Here is a 14966-nt window from a genome sequence, read left to right as displayed (position 1 = left end):
TTTGATGTAGAGATAAGATGTATTACAGCCAATAATTTTTCGAATGAATAATTTAATAAAATTAATTGTTTTATAATAGTTTAAAAAATAATTATTGCGTATTTTTTAATTATTAGAAACGTAATAAAGAAAAAAGTATGTTTGAAGTTGTTTTCATAGTAAAACAATTTGAATTAGATATCATAATGTGAGCGATGTTAGTTCGCATCTTTCTACGACCTTGATTCTGTTGTAGTTGTACGGTGATGAATTTATACAGACCTGTTCCTAAATGTACTTGAGGAAAATGTTTATCAATCCTGAGTCAACTGCATTTTTATAACTTTGAAAAACAATTTATTAATTTAATAAATATGCTTAGGTTTTATTTAATTTAAAAATTAATTAATTTTTATTTATTATGTAAAAGATATAAATATGTATAACTTTAAAATTCTCAGTTTTCACTTAATTTAACCATAATTGATAAGATGTTATTTAATCTTACTTAAATAATTAATAAATTTTTTAAATAATACTTTCTTTTTTATATTAATGAAAATGTATTGTGAATATATTACAACTTGTATATAAACAAAAATAAGTTTTAAAATTGTTATTTTTTTTTAATTTTAATAGAAGTATTTGATATTATTTTTGAGGTATGATTTATTTAAATATGTAATAATTATTTTAATTTTTTTTATTATTATATTACTACTTGACGTTTGAAAGCTTTACATTTAAGAAATATCTAAAAATATTAAAAATAAAAGAATAAAATTTTTCTTCATAAAAAAAAATTTAATCTTTGTTTTTTAAATACTTGTGTAATTCAACTTAATTGATTGATACTTTTATATCTTATTTAAATTAATTTTAAATATCAAATTACATATAAATTGCTTTAAATTTCTATCAAAAAAAGTTTATTTTCTTTTTATTTTTTCGAATTAAAAATAATTAACCACAATTATTCAAATTATAACAGAAGATTAATGTTAGTGTTTTAGACAAAATAATAATATTTACAACTTTTAGCAATGATACAACTAATCATAACATTTTTATTATTAATTAAAAAAAAAATAGAATGCGAAAAGATAACATTTTAAAGATAAAATAAATTCAGATGTAAGTTTAAATAAATTTTCATCCAAAGTAAGTGACATTTGAGAATGTGTTTTTAACAAATGTTAAAGAAATAAATGAATATATAAAAATTTTTCTGAATTTTCCCTAAATTTTTTTTTAATATAATGGTGGTATAGTAGTACTTTTGAAATTTTTTTTTGTATCCAATTAAATTTTCTAAAAAATCAAATAATAAAATACAAGTTTGTTGTTTGCAAACGCATTATGTTTGTCAAAAAATTTCTGAATAACTACATTAAAAAAATATAGATGTTATAATTTTTAAGAAATAATACATTTATTTTTTGAAATATGAATATATAAAAACTATAGAGTAAAAAATAAAAATTAAAAATAAAATTTGTTCTCTCTTGAAAACTATACAAAATGAGGGAAATAACAAGGATGAAGATAAATATTAAAATATTTATATGTACTTAGGTGATAATTAAAAAGTAACATTATATATTCATTAGAGATTACAAATTTTTACAGTTTTAAATTTTAATAAGAAATATTTATAAAAGAATTTTCTTTTTTAACATTATTTTTAAAATATGTTGATGTGTATGTTTATTTAATATTGAGGAGAATAGATATATTATAAAAAAATTGAAACAAAAAATGTTTCTTTTTTTTTAAATTTATAAACGTTTAATTTTATCTTTGATTATACAAACTAATAAATTTTTATTATCATAACAACAAATATAATATAATTTAAAAGAAAATAAATTATCATTTTTATAGATTTTTGTCCTTTCTATTACTTCCTTAAAATATAACTTTAGCTTACTTATTAATTATTTATCATAAAGCTGTGTTCTATTATAAAAACATATGCTAATCATTTTTCTAAAAAAATATTATTAATAATCACAATTGTTTTTCGTATAGAAATTTTTTTTTCTATTTCCATTACGATAATAATACAAATTTCTTATTAATATATATTTTAAGAAAATAAAGTAAATAACTAAATTATTATAGTTTTATTAAAACAAAAAAAAATTTACTTTACAAGTTTATGAATATTTAAAGGACAAAAATCTTTTCCCATAAAAAACAAATTTTAAATTTTATAGCCATATTTTTAAAGTTAAACTAAAATTTAACAAAACATTTTTATATATAATTTCCTACCAAATTTTTGTGATTATTTTTATTTTTTAGGATAAAAATATATGTATGTATATTTATTAGCTTAACTTTTTTTTTTCTATTTAATGTTGATATTATTACTCTTTGCTACTACTTATTATTTTTTTTTTTAATATGAATAATAATTTTTTCCGTTTATTACTGTTAAGAATTTGAAGAAAAAAAAATTCTTATTAAATACCTTATTATATTTTATTAGTCTTTAAAATTTAAAAATAGTATCATTTAAAGGGAAGTTAAATTACCGGTAATTAATAACTTTTAGTATTTTAATGAGTCAGAAAATGAAAATAGAAAAATGCTCGTTTAACAGATATCATAACTCAAACACCAAATATATTTTGTAATTTTATTAAAAATAAAAAAAATTTTTTTTCCTTACAATTTATTACCTGTGAAATAAAAAAAAAAGATTAGTTAATATATTATTACTACATTAATTTATAATTTTATGTCTTATTATATTTTATAATAAATTATTTACTTAAAAAAGACTTTCTAATTATAGAAAATCTATTTTCATAAATCTTATCTGACATTCTATAAAATATTGTCCATTATAAAGTTAAAAAAAAATCAAGAGATATAAATATGGAAAAAAAAAATGTTTTTTAACATTTTCATGCTTTGATATTTATTTTTTTGCCATTATATTAAATGTTTTTATTTTGTAATTTAATTTATCAACTATTTTATTTCATTTTTTTTTAAATAGAAATATTTGCACGCATGCCAGTCTTAATTATGAAATTTTTATTATTTATCTTATTATATATTCTTTAAAAAGTATATTTAGTTTTATAAAATGAAGATTAAAAAGTATTTTTTTATATAGATTAATTAAGCTGAAGTGCACAATAATGTATCCTTATTTATATATTATCAACTTTTTAAAATATTGTTAATTATAAATCATTTAAAGTTATTTAAATTTAATATAATACACATGTTATAGGAAATCTGTATAAAAATATTGGTTAATTAGGGCTTCTATATCATCTTTAAAAAAAAATTAATAAATATATAAGGCTACAAATATTTATATACATATATAAAATTTTTATTTTAAGCATATATTTACTTATATTGTTATATAAATATATATAACTTGTATGTATGAATTAATCTACATCTTTAGCCATAAAAAAACCCTTACAAATGTTACAGTATAATTTTATACATTTGTATGCTCATTAAAGTAACATATAAATCTTTTAATTATCTCACTAACAAGACGGTATTTTAATAAAAATAAATTTTATTAAATTTGTTTGTAATATTTTTGTTGCTATGGTTTTTACTTTAAAATTAAAATATTATATAAAGTTCCCTTTTTGGTTTAAATTTATAATCTTTATTAACTTCATAACATAACTATATATAAAGGTGTTACTTTTAAATAAAAAAAAATAGAAAAAAAAATTTTTTTTTTTACCTTTACTTATCATAAAAAAAAGTATGTAATCATTATTAGAAGTTTACATTGTAAATGAATAAATGATTAAACGAGAATAAGTGAAAGTTTATAGTTTAGATTTTTAAATTTATTATTTTTTTTATTATTTTAATTATTAATAAAATAAAAAAATAAACAAATATTTTTAATCATAATTATATTATAGAATATTTTGATATTATATTTTAGATTAAGTAATATTATATACTTCTAAAAGAATGAAATTTTTAATTTCATATTTTGCAGTTGGATTTGTAGCATTCTTCGGATCTGTATGTTTATCCTTAAGATGTTATCAAGGAGTAATGAATAATACAATTAAAATTTCTGGATCTGCCACAGAATGCCTTGGTACAGCTTATTCATGTTTAAAATCTGTTGACCTGACTTCTAAGATTGCTACAAGAAATTGCCAATATACTAATTGTACTGTAAGTTTTAATCATTCTATTTCTGTTTAATTATTTTTTTTTACATAATTAATTTTTGTAGGAAAATGGTTATCAAACATTTACTCCAAAATGTACATCAAATGGACTTCAAGAGATATGTTGCTGTTATGGGGATGGTTGTAATCCATCTTCAAAAACAATTTTCAGTATGTTCACAATTATCCTATCATTAGTTTTAATGATATCTTTCTTCAACTTAATATGATAAGGAACACTCTTTTAATCAAACGAAATTTTAATGATATATACTGTCAGAGACCTCTTTATTTTAATAAAAAATCAAATTTTCAATAAATAATGTTTTTATATAATAATTTTTAATAACACTTTCTTTTTTTAACTTTGACAAAATTGTAATATTTTGATAATTTTTTTCTTTTTTTTTTTTGACAGTACTTGTATTTTATAAATTTTTTGAGCTATTCCTTTTTGAATAGGTATACTTTTTTACAATAAAATTTTGTTTTATTTTAATAAAAAGGTAATTCTGAAATGTATTATTTTTTAAAAATATCATTATTCATCCATTAAAATACAAATACAATTCTATTTATATATTATAAATGTTTTTTAAATAAAAAAACATATTTTTAATAAAGAAAAAAAAATTATATTTTTTAATAGTTATATTATTAAAAAGTAATATATATCTATTATGGAATTTAACATTATTTATAAATATTATTTAATAATTTTTGTAATCGTTAATGAATATAATGAAAAAAAGCAAAGACTAATATATACATTTATAAATTTTTATTTTTTTTTCAAAAAAACTTTTAACTTCCTTTTGAAATTATTTCTTTTTAACTCGCAAGCACTTTCCACGCAAGTCTTCCATTCCATTAACATCAAACTTAAATTCATTTTCACCACCATCACGGCATGAATTTAATTGAAGATTAGACTGTACTAACATCTTGTAATCCCAGACACCAGGATATCTATAAGATAAAGATTTCCATAATGATATAAATATACTAATTATTATTACCTGCTTTTTCCTTGATATCCGATAACATGCAAAGTAAAGTTTTGAATATTAATATCTTCCTTTGAGGTAAAAATACTAACATAATTATTTATATTTTCCTCATTGTTTTTGTTAGAATTTTCTATCAAAACAAAACCAGTCTATAGGTAAATTATGTTTTTTTTTTATTATTAAATGCATTTGAAACATACTATAAGAGACCAATGAGCATTATGACCATTATTAAAAACAGGTTCAAAATTTTTTCCACAATCATATGGTATAAGATATACAACTTCAGATGATGAAAGTTCCTCAATTAATTTATCCTCATCAGGTAACTTTTCTAGCACATCAAATGTTCCTAAATTATTCCAAAATATTTTGGCAATTTGTGATAACCAATTAACAGAGAAAATTTCTCCCTTATTACTAAAACCTTTTTCAATTGCTACATTAAGGAGATCTATTGTATTTACAATTGAGGGAAAATTTAATGAGTCTCTCATCATTAACAAAGCAACAAGTCCACAGCTAAATATGAAAAATTATTATAAAATCAGTAAATAATAATAAAAGAAAATAAATTTACTGAGGAAAACCATTTTGTAATGTAACTTTTGGTTCTTTAAACCATAAATAACACTTATTGCCATTACTTGCATATTCTATACGTCTTCTAAGTAATGGATTTATAGATAAAATATTCATATTTAATAAAAGTTAATATACAATTGTTACTTAAAAAAGATTTATTTTTATTCTGTAATTCATTTCACCACATCAAATCGTCACAGGATAATAAAATAATTTAAGAATATAATTATTATTTTCAATAAATATATAATTAAATTAATAGCATCATAATGTAGTAATTGATCAGATGTATTGGATTATTTCATTTAATTCTACATATTTCACACAACATTAATAAATCTAATGATAAAAGAAAAATAGGTGGATTGAATAAAGTAATTTAATATTAAAAGAAATTAAATAGGTAAGCTAGAAATTATATCAGAAGGTATTTTGAATGATGGATAGTGTAAATAAAAGATAAAATTGATACTTATTATTTTATTAACTAAAGATATATATATATAAAATAATAATATTAAAAAACTTTTATTTGTTTTCAACAAAATCATTGACTTGTTAATAACATGAACATTACATTGTATTATTCATTTGACAAACTCAATAAAAATTACTTTACCTCAATAATAATAGAATATATTAAAAATGTTTGGGTATTTTTAAAATTTTTGATTATTCTTTTTATAAATAAATATGTAATACATTTTAAAAATATTTTTCTCCTATAACACAAAGATTAAAGTAAAAAAAAAAGTTTCTCTTTTATATATTTTATTAAATACATTCTATAAGTTTAGGCTTTTTGTGATGAATTTTTATTGAAATATTTTGATTCTTAGTAAGTAAAGTTTTACTAAATAATGATATATGTGATCATTCTTAAATAATATATGCTAAAACTTTTTAATGATATATTAAATATTTTTATATTAATGAAGTACAATATATAAAGATATATATTTTATTAATAGAACAAGATAAATTTTTTTTTTTTAAATTTATTTTATTATAAACTTCTTTTTAAATATATACTTTTAAATTATTATTATTTTTTTATTATCATTCTTCTTGGTCTTTTTTGTTTATAAAAAAATTCTAAATTTTATTTATTTTTTAGTCTTTTTAGATATATATTTTCTTATAAATAAAATCAAATTATCCCCTTAAGTAAAATATTAGTTAACAATTTTTCTTTAAATATCTTTTTTGATATTTTACTAGTTAGAATTATTTATATATTTTTAATGACCTTACAATTTTCTTTTGTAAAACTATAATGATAAATAAAAAAAAAATTGTTATTTTGTCATATTGAAGTACATTTTTTTTTTTTTTTGAAATTGTATAACTTCTTTTCAAATATTTTTACCCACTAATTGTTTATTATTTCGTTTAGTTAGTAGTATAATTTTGTTTATTATACTATTATAGTAGCATTACCCTATAAATAGAAATTCATACTTTCTCATCCAAAAATTTTCTTTCATGTTTTGTGTAAATATAAACATAAAAAGGAAATATAAATAAAATAAGAAACATGCTACTAAATAATCATCTTTCATTAACACTATTATCCTCCTTCTCTTTTAAATTTATAAAGTATTTTCTTTAATTTTATCTTTTAATATAAATGACCGCTAATAATGGTATAAAGGGAAAATTTTGAATTTTTCCTTAAAATATATAATTCTATTTTTAGAGAGACAATCAACTTTCTAAATAAATATCATCTTTTATCTAATTTGTGATATTAAATAAATTAAACTTTAAATAAAAACAAATTTCTTATATCATTTTAAAAATGTATATGTATAGTATTATTTAAAAATAAAATTATAAAATATATATATATTTCCCAAAAGACAAAACAATTTTATTTCAATTGTTGTATGATTATATCAAAGAAAACTAAATTAATCATATAATTTATTCTTCAAACTATTGTAAAAATATTTAAAGATAAAATATGAGTATATACAAAATATTTTTAAAAATAAAAAAAAAATTAATAAGAAGATAGAGAAAGAGTATTTAATTTTTTTTTTCCTTGTTAAAATGTTAATAGTTTAAAAAGTTTGTAACAAATTTGGATTCTTTTATATTTTTATATATATATAAATTCTATATAAAGTTATATTGTTATCTCAAATGACAATCACCATATGTATTGCTTCTTTTTCTATTTTCTTAACTATTGTCTTATGTAAGAGATGACCATTTACTTAAAAGTTCTATTCTATTTCAAGTTTTACTATATATATATATTATAATATAGTAAGTATTTAGACAATTTTTACTCCATAAATTGACCCCCTCATTGGCTTTTTCTTTTATCATATATTTTATTATATTTAAAAGTATACCCTATGTATTATTTAAGAATGAGTTAATTTATTGTAAAATTTTAAAGAATATATCTATAATTTTTCTTTGACAATTTTAATTCTTTTGAATTTATTTTATAATTAAATTTTTAATATACAATAGATAGTATATAACATTTATTACTATCTATTCATTATTTTATTATATTTTTATCGTTTTTATTTTAGTTATATTAGAAAAAAAAAATTATTTTTATAATCTTACATATATATATATATATATATATATATATATATATATATATATATATATTATATATTCAACTTTTTTCTTTTTTTTTCGTACTTATTATTATTATTTTCTTATTTTTTTTAATAAATAATAATTTTTCTTATTATTTAACAAGAAAAAAAAAATACTATTAAAAATAGTTTAAAAAAATATTATTTTTAAATATTTTTTAAGATAATTAGAATTATTTATAAAAAAATATTCATTTGGTTAAAATATTTTAAGCTATACATCTTTTTAATTATCTATTTTATTCATTTTGTATATACTTTTTTCCATATATATTTATACATTTTATTGTTATAGGAAGATATAATGAATATAATGTTATTTTATTATCCTTAAACCATCTGTTTTTAGTTGTTTTAAAATGGTTGATAAAAGAAAGATACCCATTTGATATTGGTTAAATGACTAATCTGTGTGATTAGTGTTTTGCTAAATAAAATGAAATAGTATCAAAATAAATTATTATTATGTTATATATATATATAGTAAAAGGCCAAATTTATAATATATGTATTTATATCGAGGTTTATGTTATCATTTATCTTTTTTTTATTTAAAAATCATATATTTTTTTTATAATATATAAAAATAATCTTTTATAAAAAAAAAATTTTTCATTTTTATTACTATTTTTGAGTGATTATATATATTGTAATATCATTTTTCAATATAAAATCTACAAAAAATATGTTTAGCCATCATATAATAATAAAATACATTATGACAACTGATGATGTGTTATGAAAAATGTTTTTATTTATCAAATTGTGTTTCTTTTATGATTAATACATTTAAATATATCTGTGTTTACAAAAATAAAATAAAAACATTCTTCTACCATTACTCTGTATAAGATATGCCGTTTCTATGAACACGAATATATACCAAAAAGATATTATGTTAAAAAAAAAAACTTATACTCTTTTTAATTAGCATTTAAAATATTCCATGATGTAGATTGTAGATATTATAATAAAAAAAATATTCATTTTATAGTTCATTTCACTGACTTTCTTAAAGCACTAATAATAAATTTTATTTATTTAAATTTTTTATCCAATAATTAATTTAAAATCATTTATCTAATTTAAATTTTAAATGTAAACTATTTCGTGAAAAAAAAAATACATCAACTCTTATGAGTTACCAATACATGTCAATTTCATCATTGATGAGACAAAAACCTAACTTCTAACACTCTCTTCCATAACTTTTTCTTCTTAATACTATTGGCTTTTTGGTTTTTCAAAAATATTATATGTATATTTATTTTATATAAATGTTATATATTATTTTATTGGAAAAATAGTAAGTTAACTAAGCTTATTATCATTTACAAAATTTTTATCTTTTTTTTTATATACAATATTTTACCTATTGATTGTAAAAAAAATAATAGTTAAAACTATTGACAACGATTTTTTTTTTTAAAATATAACATTTAAGAGAATAAAATTATTTAAAATATATCATATTCTCTTTGAGTTTAAAATGATTAATCACACCTAATTTATAATCTTTTATCTTTTATGTTATATCTTATCATCAATTATATAAGCCATTGTCATTGTATTCTTTTTTTTTGTTCTATATATATTTTTATAATAAAAAGTGTAAAAAAACAGCAATTTATTTTCTTGACAAAAAGTTAATTTTGAAGAATCAACTTGAAAAGTGCGCAATACAATTTTTTTTTTACGATTTTATATTAACTTATCATATCAATGGGAAGTTACTATAAAAAGGAAAAGTATATTTTTCTCTATTGAATATATGTTAACTCTTTACCCCCATACAAATATACATATATATATTATTTTCAATATATTTTTTCCATTTTTCCATTACCAATTACTTTTTATTTTATTTCTAAACGAAAATTTTTTACTTTCTCCATTGATAGAGTTTTATGTATGTATATCTTTAGATATTATAATATATGGACATATAGACATATGTATATTTTCAATGGTATATCTTTCTTGTATAATGGCAAACAATTCTACTAACACAAAATGATTAAAAAATGTTAAACTTTTGTCTCAAACAATTTGTATTTGTATATAGATTTAGCAGAGATATGTCTTATCAAAAAGGACAAATAACATTTTTAATTTCCTAAAGTGTAATTTAATATCATTTTTTTTTTAATAGATTTTTTTTTTTATACTTTATCTTTTGATGCTACATCAATTTTTTTTATTTTTTTTTTAAATAAAAATAATGTAGTAGGGGGAAATATATTAACTAGTTTATTTTAAAATTATTTTTTCTTTTTATCAGCCTATGTTGACATATAATATGGTTTTAAATTTTGAGTTTAAAATTATTTAAAAAAAAAAAAAAGAATTATAAATCAAAGATTCTTTAGGGTGTATTTATTAACAAAATGAATTATTAAAGTAATAATCATTTTATATATTTATCTTTCTTCTTTATATTCTTTTACTTTTAACTTTATTTATTTTAATTAAAAAAGTTTAACTGAATTGCTTTAAAATAAATTTAAAAAAAAAAAATACTTCTTGAATTTTTGTTATATCTTTTACACTTAATATTATTTTTAATCCATATTCTTGAAGAGATTTTCTTTTTTTCTATCAATGACTTAAAAATATAAATATTTTTTTAATAACATATAATTTGTTTTTTTATTTAATATATAGAAATATTTTTCTTTCTCTATTGGACTTCACTTAATATAAACAATTCTTTTTAAAAAGCACTTTAAAAATGATATGTAATTAAAATGTTATTTCTTTTTATGGCAAATATTTATTCTTAACTATTGGAAATGTCAAAATTTTAATCAAAATAATTTTTATTAATTACAAATTCTTTTTCACATTTATATTATTTTATTTTATTTTTTAAGTTAATTATTTTATTTTTAGATCTCTTTATTAAATATTTATACATATATTTATTAAAATATAATAAAAAAAAAACAAGACAAATGGTTATTGAAGTAGCATCAGTTTTAGGTATTGATGCCACAGATATGGATGTAGAAGTACCAAATGTGCCTTTAGCTTGTGTTGAAGATGACTCAGAAAAAGAATTAACACCTGAACCTGATTCTAAGACAACTTCTTTAAATGTAAATGAATCTTCAAATATAGAAAATGGTAATTTTTCTACATTAAAACCTACCAATCAACAAAATAGTAGTGGAAATAATAATTCTAGTATCAGTTCTAATTCATCAAACTCCTCAACAGATAACTTTGGTTTTGGTGAAGGTGGTTATCTTTCTACATCATTACAAAGTTTAGTTGAAACATTTGATCAAAAAGTTAATAAATGCCTTAAAGATATGGATGAAAATACAACAACAATGGCACCAGTTCCAATAAGAACACAAGAAGAGATAATGTCTGAATCACAGGTATGGTGGACATTAACAGGTAACTATGGAAATATTTTACCATTAGATTTTAATAAAACACGAATACGTGCTGATCAATTAGATGCTTTAGGATTGTCTTCTTCTACAAGACAATCAGAAAATTCAGATAATGGATATGATTTAAATGATGAAGAAGACATCCGCCAACAATTAGATTTTCATCAATTAGTTACACAAAATTTATCATTACCTAATGAAATTCCACCGGTGTCGGCGGATCAAGTTATTGAGGAGATTGATGAAATGATACAATCTTGTGATTTATTAGCATCAATGACAACAGATAGGACTATGGAATCTGTAGATTCTATGTATAGTTCAATGAGATCACCATATACAGGAAGTTCTATCAATTCACAAAATGAAGTAGATTCTAAAATGAAACAAGCATCAGTTATAACATCAACAACAGAAAGTATGTTATAAAATTGATAGAAAAAAAAAATTAATTAATTATTATTTTTTAGATCTTGAATCATTACCAACTAATAAACTTTTAACATTAGCATCAGAAATGGAACAATTAATTAGAATATATAATGAAGCATTAGTTGAAAATTTGGCTCATCGTGATGAGTTAGAATTTGAAAAAGAAGTTAAAAATACATTTATATCATTACTTCTATCAATACAAAATAAACGTCGTGCCTATCATAATGAAAGGAAACGAAAAGGTCTTCGTATAGATGTTAGTCAAATGCCACAATTTGCAGTAGCAACAATTCCACATGATGAAAGTAAAAAAGTTATTGATACCCCAACATTAGAAGCATTGATAAAAATAATGAAAGCAATTGAGGATGATAGTAATAATGTACCATCAATGTTAACAGATTATATTTTAACTTTTGTATGCCCAAGCACAACTACAAGTATGATTGTTGATAATACTTTATCAATTAATCAAATGACTTCATCAACAATTAGTAATGGTACAATACTAAAAGGAAATTATTAAGTTTTATTCATCCATTTATTGTCAAAAAAATAAAATTCTTCCTAGCAGTGCTTTCTTTTTTATCTTTAATATTTTTGTATTATCATTAATTAATTAATAATGGATATAAAAAAAGGAACAATTCTTAAGCAGCAATTTTTATTGAAGTAAAAATTATTATTATGCTAAATAAATTACAAGTATTACAAATTTTTGGTATCAAAATAACAAAAGAAAATATATATATATTTTAAAAACATTTTAATTATACATTTATAGAAGAATCAATTTCATTTTTATATAATGCTATGTGTGTAAAATTTTTTAAAAATCATATTTTATCTAAATATTTATTGTATGAAAAAATATTAACAAATTTTTGTTTTTATTAATATAGATTAGAAGATAGAAATAATAAAATTTACTTATATTTATTTATTATATATTAATGATATATTTAAAAAAAATAATTTATTATTTATTATTTAATATACTGATAGTTTTATATATCAGATAAAATAAATATAAAATATTTATTTCACATAAATGACAATAAAACCATTGTATAAAAATTTTTTTTTATTTGGTTTTGTTCTTTTAAATTACATTGACAATTTTATATTGACATTAATAATATTTGACAAAGTTCCAGAAGCCTTAACAATATTAATATTTTGTATAAAATAATGAATGTATTAAATTGCAAAAAAAAAATTTACCAGAACCTGAAAAATAAATAATACTAACAGGTTAGTCTATTAAAAATAAAAAAAAATTAAATAATGGATAATATTTTATAAAATTATAAAAAAATTTTAAATTAAGAAATATATGATTTTGAAAAGTAATGTAATATTAATAATAATTAACTTAGAAGTTCATAATTCAAAGATAGTTAATAGAAAAAGGAAATTGTTCCAAATTACTATTTCCGATTTCAAGAAAAAAAAAATCTTTTTAAATAATTGAATTTTTACATATCATTAAATATTAGATGATTGATATAAATTTTCTAGTTTTTATTTAAAAAAAGAATATCAAAATTCAAAGTTCATTTATTAAATAATAAATCTTTTTTTTTATAATAAAATAATAAAAAAATGTTTATTTACAAATATATATTATTATTATTAAGAAAAAATAAAGAGAACAATAAGAGATTACCTAGACAATATATAAAAAGTAAAGTGAGATTATTAATACATATCTATGAGATATAAAAAAGATTAGGTTTAAATATTTTTAATATAAAGCTACGTATTTTGTTGGTGTGCCTGAATCGCCGTAGATGAGATAATTCCATTAGGTGGTACTCTAGAAACAGCAACATTAACTGGAATTCCATATGTTGTTCCATCAGGTCCATAATGAACTAAATAATGAACTCCTGTATCACTATCTACCATTAATGACATTTGTCCCTGACTTGGAATAACAATAGGTTCAGTTATTATGGCTCCCTGTACTTGAATTGAACTAGAAGTTTGATTTTGAACTTGTTGTTGATCTTGTGTTTGTGTTGTAACTTGATTTTGTTGTTGTTGTTGCTGCTGCTGTTGTTGTGGTGGATGATTAGGTATAGATTGAATATTTGATAACTGTGAATTATTTTGATTTTTTACATCAATATTATGTTGACTATTAGTTGATTGTTCTTCTTTAACATCATTTGTCTTTAAAGGATACTTTCCAATACCACTCCATTGAGCAGCACGATATTTTTTGGTAAATCTTGTCAAATATTCATAATAATTGTCAAATCCCAATTGTTTAAAAGCAAATAAAATATCTTCAGTTGTAATAGTTTTCCTCTTTTCCATAGCACATTTATCACTAGCTTCAGATGCAATAAAACTAATAAATTCAGAAACACACTCCTGAACACATTCTCTAGCTTCTTTAGAAAGTTTTCCTTGTTGTGGTATGGCACGTTTCATAACACGTGTCACGTTAGCAATAGGTAAAAAACGAATTTGATCTGGTATTACTCCTTTAGATTCATTTATATGTTGAGGTGTTGAGACATTTGAAGGATTATCTGTACTAGAATAATCAGAACCATTATAAGATATATTATTTTCAGCCATTCTTTTTTTTTTATTATTAATATACAATATTACTAATAAATATAACAAAAAAATTAATTTAAAAGTTTAAATATAGTTGGAGAACATAAAAAAGAACTTAGGGATAACCTTTTATCAAATAAAGATTTGCTTGTAAAAGTAAACAAACTAAATGCA

At 18.9% G+C, this 14966-nt stretch overlaps 4 protein-coding genes across 4 annotated transcripts; 2 read left to right on the top strand and 2 right to left on the bottom strand.

Moving 5' to 3' along the window:
* Nucleotides 1–3948: 3948 nt before the first annotated feature.
* On the top strand, nt 3949–4387 carry SRAE_1000068100 (Hypothetical protein; the record flags this gene model as incomplete). Its single annotated transcript, XM_024647543.1, has 2 exons — nt 3949–4161; nt 4223–4387. 2 exons carry the CDS (start codon nt 3949–3951, stop codon nt 4385–4387), a joined length of 378 nt encoding a protein of 125 aa, XP_024501610.1.
* Nucleotides 4388–4978: 591 nt separating this feature from the next.
* On the bottom strand, nt 4979–5866 carry SRAE_1000068000 (UPF0692 protein C19orf54; the record flags this gene model as incomplete). Its single annotated transcript, XM_024647542.1, has 4 exons — nt 4979–5126; nt 5177–5316; nt 5368–5689; nt 5748–5866. The coding sequence occupies 4 exons, from the start codon at nt 5864–5866 to the stop codon at nt 4979–4981; spliced, it is 729 nt and encodes a 242-aa protein (XP_024501609.1).
* A 5467-nt stretch (nt 5867–11333) lies between these two features.
* On the top strand, nt 11334–12744 carry SRAE_1000067900 (Unc-76; the record flags this gene model as incomplete). The annotated part of the gene is made up of 2 exons (XM_024647540.1): nt 11334–12201; nt 12254–12744. 2 exons carry the CDS (start codon nt 11334–11336, stop codon nt 12742–12744), a joined length of 1359 nt encoding a protein of 452 aa, XP_024501608.1.
* Nucleotides 12745–13976: 1232 nt separating this feature from the next.
* Nucleotides 13977–14810, bottom strand: SRAE_1000067800 (Nuclear transcription factor Y subunit beta; the record flags this gene model as incomplete). Its single annotated transcript, XM_024647539.1, has 1 exon — nt 13977–14810. The coding sequence occupies one exon, from the start codon at nt 14808–14810 to the stop codon at nt 13977–13979; it is 834 nt and encodes a 277-aa protein (XP_024501607.1).
* Nucleotides 14811–14966: the final 156 nt, after the last annotated feature.

The sequence above is a fragment of the Strongyloides ratti genome (genome assembly GCF_001040885.1).
Source record: "Strongyloides ratti genome assembly S_ratti_ED321, chromosome : 1".
Taxonomy (NCBI): domain Eukaryota; kingdom Metazoa; phylum Nematoda; class Chromadorea; order Rhabditida; family Strongyloididae; genus Strongyloides; species Strongyloides ratti.
This window is presented reverse-complemented; position numbering and strand designations above follow the sequence as displayed.